General features: G+C 36.5%; 1 protein-coding gene across 1 annotated transcript; it reads right to left on the bottom strand.

Annotated features, from left to right (window-relative positions):
- Positions 1-4,412: 4,412 nt before the first annotated feature.
- Positions 4,413-9,063, bottom strand: KCNJ1 (potassium inwardly rectifying channel subfamily J member 1). Its single transcript, XM_051986692.1, has one exon. The coding sequence runs from the start codon at positions 8,429-8,431 to the stop codon at positions 7,313-7,315; it is 1,119 nt and encodes a 372-aa protein (XP_051842652.1). The 5' UTR covers positions 8,432-9,063; the 3' UTR covers positions 4,413-7,312.
- Between the last annotated feature and the right edge of the window lie 9,442 nt (positions 9,064-18,505).

The following is an 18,505-nucleotide window of genomic DNA, read 5'->3' as shown; positions in this document are numbered from 1 at the left end:
TTGTCTGGAAACAGAGACTAGGTAAGACAATCTTATTAGGAGAGAGATTCAGACATGACTTGTATGTGGTTCTGATGAGACCTCAAAAAAAAAAAAAAAAAAGGGTGTCAGACATATCCATCCCTAAAGAGCATTTCCCTAAATCAAAGTCATTTTGGCTCATCATGATTCTCTAGGTGGCTTCTAATTTTTGCTTTACAGATGAGTAAAGTAAAGTCTAGGTAGTGCAGACAAAACTAGAACCTTGGTCCTCTGGTCGCGAGTTTTCTGTTCTTTCCAATGAATGGAGAAGGCAAATTCTCCAGGAAAAAAAAAAAAGCCTAGAGCCTTGATTTTAATTTTTTCCTATCATTTCTCTGTTGGCTTGGCCCTCCTACTTAGCTGGAACTTTAGGCAGGTGTGTTCATTTAAGAGCTACTGCTTCTTGGCTGTCTGACTGCCAGTTGAAGACGTGGATCCCAAGATCCCTGCACATGTTTTAATAGGGCAAGGTGTTTGCCTGCAGGCAGCCATGAAATTGACTGTATGTTTCTGGAATGTGACATGCCTTCTGACGGCAAGCACCAATGAAATTCAGGGGAGGGCCACCGAATAAGCTGAATTAGTGGACCTGGATTGTCAAAGGCTGCACAATAGTCTCGCTGGTTTTGTGGATGTTCATTCCAGTTCCCCCCACTCTATGCTTTTAAGGCGTGGACTTGCAGAGAGGTCAAACACCCAAGCAGATGGTGGAATCAAATGCCTTCACCCTAAGGAGAGATCTCACAAGGTACTTACTGATGAACTCCACAGTATTTAGCTTAGTTCTGAGCATTGGGTAGGTGCTTAATAAATCCTTGTTACTTTTGCTTGTGAGGAAAAGCAGCTTCGAGGAGCTGCTTAAGCTCTTAGGTCTTGGAGATGTGGCAAGTACACCTACACTGACCTTTCTCCTCACAATGAAGTCTTTCTATCCCCAGAGTAAAGTCTGCATGTCACTTGCTTGGAAAAGCACCTGAGCTCACCCAACAATAATCCAACAACAAAAATATACCGAGTCCAAGACCTGGGCCATTCAAAATACATTTTAAATTAGGGTTCTCCTATCCCCTTTCCCCCAAGCATGATCTTATTGGCTTCTTCAGCTAAGTTTCAATGCAACTCATCTCTGGGCAAGGCTCAGCTCCAAGGAGTCCAGCTGGGTGCATCTGGCCAGGGAGATTAAATTATTTTTGAATTCCTAACTGAATGTTCTTTTAATGGAAACTTAATGACAGGCATTGAAATAGATTTCCTCCATAACCCCTCCTCCCTCTTGCTCCCCACACATGACTCTGGGCTGCCGTGGTTCCGATAACCTTTATTCCCTGCCCCTGGACTTTTATCTCCCCAATGACAAACGGCCCTTGCTGGACAGAAAGAGGAAATTCCAGTCATTGTTCTCAAACTTCTGGCTTCCAAAATAAAATACTCTATCTCCTCTGTCAAGCTTTGATTGACATTCTGCTTCCTGTAATGGCTGGCAATAACGGCTAAGGGGCAGGGCCATCACCCAGTCATTTGCATATCTGCCACCCCATGGGATAGAGGGGATTTTGTGCCTCTATACTTATAGGATAATTCTTTGAATCATAGAATCTTAAGTGTATGAAAAGGTCTTGAAGGTCATTTATGTTAACCATTACAAAACATAATACTATTCCTCTATTCTCTAATTAAAAGGAGCAGTGTAGTACAGTGGAAAGATCTGGCTTCAAATCTTACTTCTGCTGCTTGTTATTTGTGAGGTCTTAAGCAAGTCACTGGACTTAAAGGCCTTTTATGTCCTCTGTTAAATGAGGGAATTAAACTAAATGACCTTTGAGGTCCTTTTACCTCCAAAGTCATTATCTAGATGAAGACCTCCTAATGATGGGAAATTGAAAGCATGTTTTTTCCATCTTGCAATTCTGATTGTTAATGAAAGCTTTGATTAATGAAAAAATTTTGAAAGTTTTGGGCTCAGGAGCATCAGGACATTTAACAGAGTCAAAAAAAGTATCTTCATTATATTCCAAGGGCTAATTAATGGGAGTTCAGAAGGCCTGCTCACAAATGTCTTTGTCATGAAAGTCTGAGGAAGCCAAATAGGAAGGACTGATGCTCACTGGAAGACTGACTTAATCTGTATCTCATGCTCCAAATGCAGAAAATTTCAATAGTACCCAATTTCCTCTAATGGTCATCAGTCATTTAAAGAGTCAGTTTCCTTGTCCTTAGCAAATACCTGCGTGATGTAGGAAAGATAATAATAACAACAATAAATACTTAAAGTAGTCACACAAGGATGGATTTCAGTATCCAATTGCAGGCCAGATTCACTGGGGATAATTTACTAATGAATATGACACCAAAGCTGAGATGAATGTTACAATATAAGGTGGAGTGCCTAAAGAAGCATAGTATTCATGTGCACCTTAAACCTTTCATTCCAATATTCTAGTTATGTGTTTGTCAGTTTCTCAGTGGGGAAAAGGTTGCAGGAAGTGAGTTATTTTGTTCTACTTTTCATTTTCATTTTTCTATCAGTAGCGCTGCTTGGTTTTGCTTCCAAGAACACCTTGGATAAGTTCATCACCTGAAATTTCATCATTATGGAGGTTGATCCAGCTTTGAAACTCAATACCCTCTCAGCACTTTCAGCTGCTTCTCCCCTTTGATTGTAGAGTTGGGAGGTAGAGCAATGAATTACTCCTGAAGTCTTTTTTTTTTTTTTCTGAAGCCGGTTTTTATGGAGTGCTCAGAATTTCCAGCTAAACTCTTATTTTCCACCAGATGTTCTGCTTGATATTGACTCCATGAGCAACCCTTTGATACCCCCTTTTTAATTTCATTTTGCATATTGTCTTCCCTTATTGGATTGTAAGATCTTTGAGGAACAGGATAGTAATTCTTTTTCTTATTTGTACCCCCAGCACTTGGTATAGTACATTGTAGGTCTTGTTAGCTATTAACTATTGCTTAAGTAGAATATCAACAAAGGAGCCATATGACATTTAGAGACCATAGAGATAACCTAATTTAATTTTCTCTCTCTCTCTCTCTCTTTTTTTTTTTTTAAAGATAAGAGGCTCAAATGGGAGAAATCGCTTACCTAAGATCACACAGTTAGTAAATAGCAGGACTAGCCCTATTGCTCTATACCCAGGCTTTTCCCCCATATTCTCAATGCTACACTTCCTCCCTTATGCTATTGTAGAATCTAAAGGTATTTATACCCTATATTTTAAAATTTCTAGGGAAGGAGTCTCTATAACCTGCCTTTGTCATACATTCCAGTGTCTTATATAATGCTCATGCTCAGAATCTTCTTCCTTCTCTCTAATTATTGCTATAATTCATGCCCATTCTCAGTATAAACTGAAAAGGTGCTTCCTGTGTCTTTTTGAACAAGACAACTTTTCATATGGAACTCCCTCAATGTTTCCTTTTACAATGACCTTTTCCTTTCTGATACTAATATATTGAAGTCCCGAAGCCTTCCCTTCTAAAGTCAAGTACCCCCAAACTCAAATCTAGTGTCAGAGCTTGATTTCTCATTTTCAAGATTCTTTAAGAGCCAAATCCCAGATCTTCAGAGTCAAAGATCCCATGGCAACTATGCTAAATTGGCAGATCAATGGCAATGGAATACTGACCGCAGGAAGGCAGCTCCCAGGCACTCTGGGTAGAAGCAGCAAATGAGTTAGAAAGGATAGACTTTGATCTGTATTCACCAATTCAATCCATTTATTCTACCTTATAAAAGGAGCAACAATACATGAAAAGAAGGCACAAAGAACAGGCAAAGAATAACCAATTTAGTCAAAGGTTCTTTGTTGCCCAGAAAACTTAATATACCTCCTCAGGAAAGTTACTGTTTTTATATATTCGCTAGCACCTTGTCCCACATTATAAATATTGAGTGACCTATTTAAAACTTGTACTCTAAGATTCATAAGAAAAATCTATTCTTTTCAATCCAATAACTATTTGTGAATATTTCTTATGTACAATGCACTATATTGAGTACTGAAGCTTTAAAAACAAACATGAAAAATCATGTCCTTGATTATGTAACATTCTACTGTGAGAATACATCAACAGATAAATATATGTTTACATATAATAATGTAAAGTAATTTTGAGAGTAAAGAGGGCACTAAAAACTTTGGAGATTAAAGCAAGTCACATGAGGACAAGTGAAGACCGACAAATGAAAATTTAATTACAATGACTTATCTATGACATTTCCCAACTGGCTGTCCTCCTCTGGACTTTGCCATCATATCCTTGTGCTTCATACTTCTCTCTCTCTCTCTACTTCTCTCTCTCTCTCTCTCTCTCTCTCTCTCTCTCTCTCTCTCTCTCTCTTTCTCTCTCTCTTTTTCTCTCTCTCTCTCTCCTTTTCTCCCTCTCTCTCTTTTTTGCTTTTTACTGAGGCAATTGGGGTTAAGTGACTTGCCCAAGGTCACAGGGCTAGGATGGTGTTAAGTGTCTGAGGTCATATTTGAACTCAGGATCTCCTGACTTCAGGGCTGGTACTCTATCCACTGTACCACCTAGCTGCCCCCATATCTCTTCTTTTGTATGTTGTCTTCCCCTAGTATATTCCTTGAGGATAGGAATTGTCTTCCTTTTTCTTTTTTCTTTGAGTATTCCCAGTGCTTGACACAATACTTGACACAGTGTCAAGTTACTTATGTGTAGTTACTTAATAAATGTTTATTGACTGACTGATCAAACAATAGATCAGGTGATTAGACCAAGATGAAGGTAAGACTATTTTTGTTCATTTGTCCAGTGTTCTCCAGCAAAATCAGTACTTCATTGTATATTGAATTTAAATTATCAGCAATTCAGTCCCTGTGTGAAATATTTTGCTTCTCTGTTTCACATCCACAGAAAACACTAATTACTAGTCATTTAATGCCATATTGGGTTACAAAGATCAAAGTTTGTAGATGGACTGACCCATATATTTCATCACTTCTTAAAAAACAAGACACATTCCTTTCTCATAAGAGTGCCATGGCACCACCCTATATACAAAGACTATGATTGTAAGTGTCCAGTAGAGTAGCACTGATGTATAAGGGTAATGAATCCAGGAGTTCTCTCTTCTTTAGTCACTCAGACAACAAGTGTATTTTATTTGATTACCTCCCTAACCTCCAAATAAATCTACCTCTCCCCAAGGAAAAAAACCATTCTATCTGCTTATTGTTTTTTTTAAAATAAGTTTATTCTCTAACCATAAGTATTGCTTTTGAAAACAAAAGCATTAAGTATTTACAGATTTTATATATTAATTAACACTCTGACAAAAATTAATTCCTGCTTAGAATTAGGTACAGATACTATCTTCTATAGTTCACATTCAGAATGGCAGCAGGAATTGAATAAAATCCAGTACAGTCCTATAGCCTGAGTACCTGAAGGAGGAGGGGATAGGAGAAAGAGTTGGAAGACTGGTCAGTTTCTTGACTGCTACATTTCACTCCTGTTTATTCTCACTTCTCTTTTGGAAAAAGCTGGATGATAATAAGCCCTAACAGACAAGTCCAATGAGCCTTTTTTGAGTCTTTGTTTGAGTTTCTATTTCAAGTATAGTTTCATACCTTTAAACTCCTTGTTGGATCTCTTAGGAAGATAGACCATATCCAGTGTAACAGAATTTTCACTTATAATCCCTGTCAACATAGGGAGAATATAGGTGTCTTTTGGGAAAATGTTATCACAGCTTTCAAATCAAGTATTTATCTTTGCAAGAAAGTATGGATACAGTTTCCAATTCATTGACTTAAGATGTGTCTGTCTATACATACAACATGAAACAGAAATTTTAAGCTGTTATATTGGCCAAAAATCAACATGAGGCTTGAGTTTGGTTCTTTCAAAAAATGATTTAGTCTCCAGATCTCTGCTGCACTATAGGTGTGGGTAGACACAGCCGAAGAGGGCTCATCTGTGTTAAGCAATTGCTGGACCTTTCTGGGTACTGACAGCCAGGAGTGGGAAGTATGGCCCATAGCCCAAGAGTTATTTTTAAAGTTGGATCTGTATAGTTTAGTTGCACAGTTACTCCCTTTGTTCAACAGCCTCCTCTTCTTTCTGGCAGTCAGGGTTCTCTCCTTTAGTTGAGCCCATGTTTCATTTGATGGAAGAGAATGTTACAAGAGAGATGATTCTTGATTCACAGCATCAGCTGAATCAAGTGAGAATACAGCTACCCTGAGAAATTCACAATTTCTTTGAGGGGTGATGGTATGGAAAAGGAAAATCATTCTTTCAGATCCTATTTTTGGATTTCAAAGTGATATTTGTGTGTTCCCTGTCATTGTGAATAATTCATGAACCATGTTTAAGTTTCTTGGGGAAAAAAAACCAAAATGAGTACTTCTTTTGCTGAGACCTTTCAATCAGTTCAACTCTTGGAGCCTCAAGTTTCCTTTTGTAAAAAATCAAGGAGAGCAGACAAGATGTCTTGTGAGGACTCTTCTATCTCTAAATATCTTTATCCCTTCTATTTCTAAATTCATAATTATTAGTTACTGATCCCTGCAATGCTTTATTGGGGCTAGTTTTCATTGGGGCATTCCATGTTAATAAAAGGCATGAAAATCAAAGAGAACAACAGGGAATAATTAATGACAATATAGACAGCCAGACTGAATCATCAAGATAAAATATCTCTATTTTGCCTCTTAAAGTTGTATATTTTCCCCCTTGTTGAATTATATAGATAATTCAATTCTTCAGTTTTCTTTATTTTATCAAGAGTAACACATGATCTGTTGTAATGACTCTGGCTTAACACAAAGTAAAAATTTGGATAGATCCTCTCCTTCCTATGATCATTTATATGCCAATGATCAATATTGCCAGAAATAACTCCCACATTGCAAGGGATGGGGAGAGGGACATTGGAATTTGCTTACTTCAAACATTCATATCACTTCAATTCAACAACAAGCTCTGAAAGTTAAGAAAGTGAATACATTAGGCTATCCCTTAGGTTCCCTTAGGAACTCAGGGGCAAAAATGAAGTAGCTCCTGCTCTCAAGGAACTTACATTCAGATGGTTTGATGTCCTAATTCAGTTGCATAAAGAATCTCCTATATACTTCTACTGCCTGAAATTGTTAGTTCTATGTTCTGTAAGGAAAGACCACAGAATACAAAGAATAATAGTACTCATTAACTTTCTTTGAAGGTTCTTGTCCTGCTTAAGTGTCCTTGAAAATTCTGATTGCTTCTTTGTGTTTCTAAGTTAGTATGGTATTTTTGCTTTGCTTATTCTAAGTAGTAATCACTACATTTTGGTATCATCTGTTTCACTGACTTCTGCCAGGACAAAGTTGGGATTGTCATAGCCTTTCTTCAACCTGGCTCTGGCATCTTTCTCATTATAGAGGCACAAGGCACAATGTGGAGTGTCCACTGCTACTGTCTTGCCGAAGTTATGGAAATCCACTCTATACTTCCCTTCCTTGGTCTTGGACACTATGGGGGCAAAACGATAGCCCCATAATACTTCTTCAGGGATGTAGGATGTCCGGACCTGACAGGTGGCACTGGTGGACTCCACTGTTCCATCTAGAAACACCACCAATTCAAAATCTTGCTGGAGAAGGTTTTCAGGTGCCATGTGGAAGAAGGGGCTGTTCTGGTCAATTACATGATAGATAGTCAATGGGGAAATAAAAAATAAGTTTTCATTGCCTGCGTCAACCACAAAGTTAATATTGATCTGGTCCAAAATAATGGTCTCTCCTTCAGGTGTGACTGTGGTCCTCAATAGCTTGCCATAGATGTGACTGCCAATCAAGAGGCTTTTCCTAAGGTTAGCCACCCGGATCAGAAGACAAAGCTTTCCACCCCGTTTGCTGATAACAGCATTCTTACTAAAGGTGATAGTTTTAGCTCGTTTCTTTGGTCTAGAGATCTTGGCTAAGATGGCACCACACATGAAAGAGTTGATAATAACTCCAAGGATGGACTGGAAAATGAGAAGAAAAATAGCAGTGCCACATTGTTCTGTCACACATCTGTAACCATAACCAATGGTAACTTGGGTTTCTAGAGAAAATAAGAAAGCTGAGGTTAAACCATTAATGTTATCCACACATGGAGTATGGTTGCTAGATGGGTGAAACTCTGGAAGATCTTTATGTATATAGGCTACTGCATACCATAGGAGGCCAAAGAGGAACCAGCTACCTAAGAAGACAGTGATAAAAATAGTCATTTTGTACCTCCACTTGAGGTCAAGCACAGTTGTCCAGATATCCACAAAGAAGAAAAGCCTTGATTGTGCTTCCACATTGCCAAACTCTATGTTACACCTTCCATCTTTGGAGACAAGCCTTGCTCTCCGTCGGGAATGTCCAAAAAGGTGTATAGCAAAATATTTCCGGAGATATTTGAACATCCTTTCCGTCGATACTCCAATCTGGAAAGTCTATCAGAGTAAAAAAAAGAAAAAAATAATAATTCTATTTACAGCTATGATGATGGAAGTAACTCATGCATGGATTTAACTATATAAGGAAAGATTTTTACATTACAATACTGGCTATCAAGCTATTTGGGCTAACTTGGGAATATGGATTGGTCACCAAAATTCTCTTTTCTAAAGGAATTATTCACTGAAGGGGGAGTTAGGATTCTTAGATATTTAGTGATAATGGTTTCATAAAACAAAGATAGAATTCTCTTTAGTATAATTAAAATTTAATTAAAATCAATAAGAATTTTCTGAAATGTATTTTATGGGCCCAGCACTATTTAGACACAAGAGCAGACTATCCCAGTGTCACAGACTAAGAGAACCATTGTCACATGGTTCTCTGTAGTTTGTCTGGATCTCAGTGAAGGCAGCAGTCATAATCAACCTTCCCCACCCATCATCTCATTATGCAAAGATTTCATTATTAGGAGCCAGTTATCAAGAGGCAGTCTCAAAATTTCTTTAGACAATGCCATATATTCATAGGACCCAGGAACTAAAATTAACTACAGACTGGGTCTAATAAATAAATAAATAAATAAGGAATGCTCAGAGGTAACTTGTTCACTGAGTCAGCCAGCTGAAAACAGAGAAAAACAACTCAAGGTAAAAGTGATCATAATTTAATTACTGCTGTTTCATTGCCTGCTTTATTTGTATTTGGTAAACCTTAAAGCAAAGAGTAAATGTGATCTAGCATTTTTGCTGTGAAAGGGAATTTAAAGTAGAAAATACTGGTTGACTTTGTCATCAATGTGCTAACAGAAGACTACTCCTCATCTGTCCCCTCAAAACTGAGGCTAGAGTGTCTAGATGCAAGAGAAACTACTTCATTTCTCTACTCCAAGGGTAGACCTCCCAGTTCCTATTTCTTACCTATTCTGAGTCAAACAGTAACTCAGAAGATTCAGCACTGGATGTGGAGACAGGATAGACCTCAATTCAAATTTGACCTCTGACACTTATTAGTTATGTGGCCCTGGGCAAGTCACTTAATCCTGTTTGCCTCAGTTTTCTCATCTCTAAAATGAGTCAGAGAAGGGAATGGCAAACCACTCTATTTTCTCTACTAAGAAAACTCCAAAAGGTGATCAAGAAGAGTTGGATATGACTATAAATGACGAAACAATAACAAACGACTTTTACATAGTTATGACAATAAAATGAGATAATGTTGTAAAAGTGCATAGTAAAAAAAGGGATAATTTTGTAAAAGTGCACAGTACAATGTCTGAAACATAGTAGGTCTTATGTGAATACTTATCTCCTTCCCTTCCCATAACTTTCACCCTCACCCATTCATGAATCTTGTCCCCTGGAACAAAGGATTTTAGACTCTCAATTGGGCATTTCATACCAGGTTACTCAATGGGGAAAAGTTGCATATAGACTTTACTTTTACTAATTGAATTTCACATGATAACTTAAATAATTTTTAGGTCACTGCAGTTTTAATTGATTTTTAGTTGACAGTGATATCTCAATACCAGTTTTGAGTTTTTTCTTACCTTACTCTTAAAATAACTGACATTTATAGAGCTCTTTTCATATATGATCTCATTTGATCATAGGGTGATAGATTTAGAACTGGGCAGGCAGAAGCTCTCTGACCCCAGCACTTTACAATTAAAGAAACTGAAGCCCAGGAAAGTCATGAAGGTTGGTAGGCATCAGAGATAGGAAGTGAACTCAGGTCTTTTTTTTTATTTTTTATTTACAAGATATATGCATGGGTAATTTTACAGCATTGACAATTGCAAAATCTTTTGTTCCAACTTTTCCCCTCCTTTCCCCCACCCCTTCCCCCAGATGGCAGGTTGACTAATACATGTTAAATATGTTAGAGTATAAGTTTAATACTATTTATACATGTCCATATAGTTATTTTGCTGTACAAAAAGAATCAGACTTTGAAATAGTGAAATAATTAGCCTGTGAAGGAAATCAAAAATGCAGGCAGACAAAAATAGAAGGATTGGGAATTCTATGTAGTGGTTCATAGTCATCTCCCAGAGTTCTTTCACTGGGTGTAACTGGTTCAATTCATTACTGCTCTATTGGAACTGATTTGGTTCACCTCATTGTTGAAGAGGGCCACGTCCATCAAGACTGATCATCATATAATAGTGTTGTTGAAGTATATAATGATCTCCTGGTCCTGCTCATTTCACTCAGCATCAGTTCATGTCTCTCGAAGTCTTTCTGAAATCATCCTGCTGGTCATTTCTTACTGAACAATAATATTCCATAATATTCATATATCACAATTTATTCAACCATTCTCCAATTGATGGGCATCCACTCAGTTTCCAATTTCTGGCCACTACAAAGATGGCTGTCCCAAACTTTCTTGCACATATAGGTCCCTTTCCCTTCTTTAAAATCTCTTTGGGATATAAGCCTACTGCTGGATCAAAGGGTATGCACAGTTTGATAACTTTTTGAGCCTAGTTCCAAATTGCTCTCCAGAATGGCTGGATGTATTCACAATTCCACCAACAATGTCCCAGTTTTCCCACATCCCTTCCAACATTCCACATTATCTTTCCCTGTCATTCTAGCCAATCTGACAGGTGTGTAGTGGTATCTCAGAAACTCAGGTCTTCTTGACACTAAAGCCAGTGTTTTTTTCACTGTTCCATGTGACAGACATCTTAATTCCCAATTTCCTGATTGGGAAACTGAAGCTCAGAGAGGTTCACACAGCTTAGGGTTGAAATAAGGAGTCAGATCCCATGTTTTCTGACTTCCACTGCAGCAGGATCCACTCCTGTTCCTTGCTTTCACAACATAATCTTTTCATGAAATAGCTAAAAATCTATCAGCCAACACAAATGCACTGACTTTTGTAAAGAGAAGAATCCTTTTTAAATGGGAATAACTTTCCACTAACTTATCTTTTAGGTGGATGTCATTTTTTCTAATAGCTAAGTACATCTGCATGGCCACATCACAATCAATTAATCAATAAATGTTTATTAAGTGCCTATTATATCCCAGGCACTATGCTAAGAATCAGAAACATTAGTTATTTTTTTTTTCAGTTGTGTCCAACTCCTTGTGATCCCATTTGGAGTTTTATCAACAAAGATACCGGAGTGGTTTGCCATTTCCTTCTCTGGCTCACTTAAAAAAAATAGCATTTTATATTTTTCCCCATTATATGTCAAGAAAATTTTGGGCATTCATTTTTACAAAATTTTAAGTTACAAAATTTTCTTCCTTTCTCTCCTCTCCTCTTTCTAAATGGTAAGTTATTTGATATAGGCTATACATGTGTTGTCATGTAAAATATATTTCCATATTAGTCACAGTTGTGAAAAAAGAGATAGATCAAAAAGGAAAAAAAAACATGAAAAAGAATAAATTAAGTAAAAGAAGTATGTTTCAATCTGCATTCAGAATCCATCAATTCTTTATCCGGTTGGGGATAGCATTTTTCTTCATGAGATCTTTGTACTTGTCTTGGATCATTATGTTGCTAAAAAGAATTGAATAATTCATAGTTGATTATCACATTATGTTGCTGATGATGTGAACAATATTTTCTTTGTTCTCCTCATTTTACTTTGTATAAGTCTTTCCAGGTTTTTTACAAAACCATGTGTCTCATCATTTCTTATAAAATAATGATATTACTTTACATTCATATAGCACAGCTTTATCAGTCATTTCCCAATTGTCGGATATTCTCTCAATTTCTAATATTTTGCCACCATAAAAAGGTTGCTATAAATATCTCTGTATATGTAGATCCTTTCCCCTTTTTAATGATTTTTTTTTGGGATGTAGATTTAGTAGTGATATTGCTGGATCAAAGGATATGCATAATTTGGTTGCTCTTTGGGCACAGGTCCAACGTGCTCTCCAGAATGGTTTGATCAGTTCACAATTTCATCAACAATGCATTAGTGCCCCAGTTTTCCCACATCTTCTCTAACATTTATTACTTTGCATTTTTGTCATATTAGTCAATCTGATAGATGTGAGGTGGTACCTCAGAGATGTTTTCATTTATATTTTTCTAAATGAAAATGATTTAGAGCCTTTCTCCATATGTTTATAAATACCTTTTATTTCTTTATTTGAAAGCTATATCTTCATATATTTTGACCATTTTTCAATTAAAAAATGGCTTGTACTTTTATAAATTTGATTCAGTTCTCTATATATTTGAGAAATGAGACCTTTATTAATGAAAGATTGTTCCCCAGATTTCTGCTTTCCTTATAATTTTGGTTGCATTGGTTTTGATAATGCACAAGTTTTTTTAATTTAACATAATCAGAATTATCTATTTTACATTTCATAATGCTCTTTATCTTTTATTTGGTCATGAATCTGTAAGTCATTTGTCTTCTTTAAGAATCTGGATTCTAATACAGTGATCCAAGATAATTCCAATAGAGCTGGCATGGAAAATGCCATCTGCATCAAAGAACTATGGAAATTGACTGCAGATAGAAGGATACAATTTTCACCTTTTTTTTTTTTTTTGCTTTTTCTTTCTTATTGTTTTTTCCCTTTTATTCTTATTTTTATTTTACAACTTGATAAACATGGAAATATGTTTTAAATGATTATAGGTGTATAACCTCCATCAGCTTACTTACTGTCTTGAGGAGTGGGAAGGGAAGTTGTAAAAATTTGTAAGTAAATTTGTAATTTAAAAAAAGTGTAATGAAGGGAAAGAGTAAAAGTTTGGAACTCAAAATCTTAGAAAAAATGAATGTTGAAAACTATCTTTACCTGTAATTGGAAAAATAAAATACTTTTAAGAAAAAAGAATTTGGATACTATGACCCTTGGTGCATATATGTTTGGAACTGATATTATTAACTTATCATCTATGGCTCCTTTTAGCAAGATGTAGTTTTCTTCCTTATCTTTTTAAAATTAGGTCTATTTTCTCTGCTATCCCAATATTGCTATTTTATTTTAGTTAAAGCAGAATAGATTCTGCTGCTGTCCCTTATCTTTCTGTGTGTGTTTTTCTGCTTCAAGTACATTTCTTGTAACCAACATATTGTAGGATTCTGTTTTTTGATCCCTTCTTCTTTCCTTTTCCTCTGGAATCATGAATGGTCACTGTGTTCATCAGAGAAACTAGATATAACAGTGTATCGAGCACACTTGACCAGAGTTCAAATCTGGCCTCAGACATTTACTAGTTATATGACACTGGGAGAAATCACCTAACCTGTTCGTTTCCTCGTCTTAAAAGGAGGATAATAATAGCATCTTCCTTGCGGGGTTGTTATAAAGATAAAATGATATAATAATTATAAAGCATTTAGTACAGTATCTGAGGTAATACATACTATGTAACTGTTATTTATTATTATTATCATCTATAATTGATCAGTCTCTATGACTTCCAGGGATGTAACATTCAATTTTTTGAATTTCACTACTGCTTTCTAGATGTATCTTTCTTTCATACACCTATTATCCTTCCTGACACTGCCTAGCAATTAAAGAAGAATGGGAACAGTGGAAAGTGGAATGGAATTGGAGTCCAACAAATTCAGTCTAATCCTGTGTCTCACTTGTACGACAAATCATTTAATCTCTCTGGGCCTCAGTTCCCTCATTTGAAAAATGATTATTCTGAGAGTTCCAACTGTATAATCCTATGAACATGTTGTTGTTAGGAAGAATTATTTACTATCCCATCTTTCAACCTCTCTTATGTCAGCTGTATTCTGAATTTTGATCAGCAGGAGATAATGAGTTTTCCATATGTTCATATAGTGTCTATACACACACATACATGCATGCATGCACACACAGAGAGATATGTGCCAACTAACAATAAGATAGTTTCAGTAAAAAAAGATTTGGCATTAATCTCTACATATAGCATTCACTATTTGATTAGGGAAAACCTATGGTCTTCTCTCACTGAATTCTTTGAACAAAGTGTGGTATTTATAGAGAATGCTTTTTACAAATACTTGGTTACCTCTAAGCTATCAATTTATTCAGTAGTGACAGAATTCTATAGAAGATGATAGGGTACAGAAGAAATTTATCCTCTACTAAACCTATTATTCCCATAACAAACCTATTACTCACATGTCCAATGCGGCTTACACAATAGAGAATAGTTCAGTCTAACCACAGATAAAGTTAATATATATTTTACAGATTATTAAGAGATTAGTGATGTGATGTTATATAATATGCAAACACGTTTTTAGCTTCCTTTCTGTTGAAATAAGCAAATTTCACTAACAATCAAAACTGTACTGGGCTAATATTTACCAAGGTATTCTTAGTGGATTATATTATTACTGTGTTTTTTCTCTTCAGTGCTTGTACATGTTGTAATAAGCAAAGCTCCTTACAATTTAAAATCTTTATGTAAACTTCCCAGTGTTATCTAATCTATATATTTAGGCAATACCCAAATAGCATATGCAAAGATTGGAAGCCTAAAGGTTGAGGGGTACCAGGATACCAACCAGGAAGCCTCAGTGGTGGGATCAAAAATGGGAATCCTCTTCCTGAGTTCTACTAATTTAGCAAAAAGTCTATTTATAAACCTTGAAACCTCTCAGGAGCTATACGAGGAGGACTTTAGAGATCATCTTCTCTCTTGTCACACAGTTATCATTTGCCACATCTTCTTTGGCCACTAGTACCTAAGTATTACAGTTGCCAGTTAAGTACCAAATTGTTGCACTCTTCAAAGATCCACATGCAAGTTAATTTGCCATGCTATCTGTCTCAGTTAGTCTATGTCTGCCTCCTTTTAAAGACCAAGATCCAACTCAGTGAAAATTCTTATCCCTGAAGTGTGATCTAGATATTTTCAGTACAGCTATTGCTGTGATCTTAGTCAATATCAGAAAAAAAAAAAGGCCTCATCAATAAGGCAATAAGGACCCAGGCCAAGAGCATTCAGTCTTTGTTCACATAGTTTTCATCTTGGCCAAGGAATTCACATTGTATTCAGGAGATAGTAGGGAGGAAGAGGGGTTTCCCTAACTTTATTTGGCAGAAGCCCAGAATATGCCTGCTACATTTTTCCTCAGCTAAAAAAATATTCTTCTACATTTATACATCAGTGGCTTCTTCTCCTGAATACAATGTTCTCCTCTGCACCAGTAAATAGCAAGAAGATTCAATGAATAATACCTTTGATCATTATTACATATCAATCTAGTCATAGACTTGACAGTCTGGGCATTTCTACAATGACCTGATGCTTCTGAAGAGTTCATCTTTCTACCCTCTAAATGGGGAACAAGTTGTCTGAATATCCTTTCCTGCAGCACCAATTTTGAGCTTTCCGGATGGTCTGAGTTGAATGAAGCTGTTAAAGATTCAATTTCTGCAAGTAGTTCCAGTTCCTTTAGAACTTTCAAGGATAAGTTAGTGGATAGTGTAATATTTGAGCTAGCTTTCTGGAGGTCCTCTGGGAGGGCCTTGGTCTCAGCAGGATAGTCACTACAAGGATGGACAAAAATAGAGTCTAAAGTCTTTATTGTCTCCTTCACTGTCTGTGTTTGTCATAGTCTGACCCAGGCTCAGTCTGACCCAGTTTCTTCCAGCAGTCTGCCAGTCTGCCAGTCTCAACCAGTCTCAGTCTAAGTCTGATTTTGTCCCCAATTCTCTCAGCCCTTAAATACCCTATTACAATTACATCATTACAGTATACTGAGTATAAGTCAATCTAGAATGATTATATCATATATTAAACTAAAGTGATTATATCATCATATCGTACTATATGTATATATATATATATATGTATATAAATATATGAACTAGAAAACTATTATCTCATCAATTCCACTGAGTTAACACCTTTTTTCAAGTATACTTCTCCAGAGTTCTGGCCCTCTACAGGATAGGAAAGGGATGACCTCCATATTTAAGTCCTCCCCTGGCCCAAAGGTTATTTTCAGACCAGGTCAGTCTTGGTACAATCTCCATTTCCTAAAACTATACCCAAATTGCTCTTCCTCTTATGTAGATTTTGACTCAGAGCTTTCCCATATGAGCCATTTTATGGCAATCCATTTGTAGGTTAGGTGCTCCTTCCAAAGTCTCAGCTTTTCCTTGCACCTGTCTTCCTATTCAATAGAAAGTCCAATGAATTCCCCTATCAACAAGGAATGGTGGCAATGTATTGTCAACTGGACACCTCACTTATTTTCTATGGCTATTTTCTAGACTGGCAAATTAGCTAATCTCTTGATTACTTAAAATCAGGTAGCTTTCCAATGATCTTCTATCTTATGTTTTCCTGGGACATCATTATTTTTGTAGTAAGATTCTATGCCATTTGAGAGTAAATCTGAAGATTATGTGGTTGCTTTTTCTTCACTGTGTGTGCTTCCAAGAGGCATCACTAGACAGTAAGTCTCCTTTATCTGGTCTCTCAGTCAAATGAAATATTGGTAATGAGTCACACCTTTGGTTTTGCCATCAACCACAAATGTTGTACTTCCATAATCACTGAATTTTTTATCTGATCATAAGTTATTATCATTCCATCTCTTTCTATGCCTAACTAATCTTAATCTATTCTTTGTCTTCACCATGATACCATGACCTCTGATCCTTCTACCTCTCAGACTATGATCCTTATTCTTCACTTTCTTCCTTCCCAAACTCAACCCTTTAGTGAATCAGTTCAATTTTAAACTACTTCCACTCCAAAATCCCTTATTCATTTGCTCTATCACAGCTCATGCTTCGCCAAACCCCTACCCTGAATTACCCTGAATTATAGATGGTATCATCTGTCACTTTAGCTGTTACTCACAAAATGCTTAACAGATCTAGAGGAAATCATGTCTCCAAATATGCTATAAATTCATGTTATCTAATCTTAGCTGAGCCCTCACTGCATCAAGGACTTTTGTTATTATTCAGTCATTTCAGTGACATCCAACTCTTCATGACCCCATTTGGGGTTTTCATGGCAAAGATACTCAAAGTGATTTGCTATTCCTTCCTCCAACTCATTTTACAGATGAGGAAACTGATGCAAACAGGTTAAGTGGCTTACTCAGGGTCACACAGTTAGGAAGTGTCTGAGACCAGATTTGAACTTAGGAAGATGAGTCTTTTTGATTTCAGGCTCAACATTCTATGCACTATGCCACCTGGTAGCCCTTATTAAGGACTTTTTCACTTCCCTATCTGATTATCCTATTCTTCATAGTGGCTATTCTAAATGTATCCTTCTTTTCCCCAAAATTTCCATATTATTCTCTCCATGCCTTCTCTCAGCTAACAACCCTGTCTTACACTTTACCAAGAAAATTAATATTTTTCTATGAATGCTGTATCTTCCCCTTTTCCATATTTCATAATTCCTTTAGGTCATTTTTCATTTATTTCCTCCTTTACGCAAGTGCTTTAATGACAAACTGGTTTTTCTCAACAACGTCAAATGCCCAACATATACCATTAATTCCCTCCCCTCCCATCTTGTCCAGCAGATTATTCCTTACAATGATTTCATTTATCTCACTAATTTTCAGTTTCCCCTTTTCTATTGTTTCCTTTCCGGCTGCCTACATTCAATGACCCCTTCCTTAAAAAATCTTTAATATGTATCAGCCCATCTGCATCTATAATTCCATAAGGCTGATTCCCTCATGGTTCTGCTGGCATAGGATTTCCTTCTAGTTTCTACTCTAGTTCTAATCTGTATACACTGGCTCATTCCAGTTCTTAGCACAATGCATGGCACATAACAGACATTTAATACTGCTATCATATCCTGAACCTGGCCTGGATGCTGGATCCAATATACTTGTATGTGGCTCATGTGTCTTTCAGAAAGGATCAATTTAGTAGAATCCAGCGTGATCATTATAAGAATACCTTAACATAGTGCATAGTAGAAAATCTAAAAACTTTTGCTTTCACAAGGTGGGATCTGAAATAAAAAGCTGTGACCCCATGTAGGATTTGCACAGTACAACATGGTTTGTGTGGTTAGTGAGCATTTTCAAGTAGAGCTCTGAGAAG

The sequence above is a fragment of the Antechinus flavipes genome, chromosome 3 (genome assembly GCF_016432865.1).
Source record: "Antechinus flavipes isolate AdamAnt ecotype Samford, QLD, Australia chromosome 3, AdamAnt_v2, whole genome shotgun sequence".
Classification (NCBI taxonomy): domain Eukaryota; kingdom Metazoa; phylum Chordata; class Mammalia; order Dasyuromorphia; family Dasyuridae; genus Antechinus; species Antechinus flavipes.
This window is presented reverse-complemented; position numbering and strand designations above follow the sequence as displayed.

Excerpts from the sequence above, each read along its gene's own strand:
- KCNJ1 (XM_051986692.1), bottom strand. The coding sequence starts at position 8,431 with ATGTTCAAATATCTCCGGAAATATTTTGCTATACACCTTTTTGGACAT.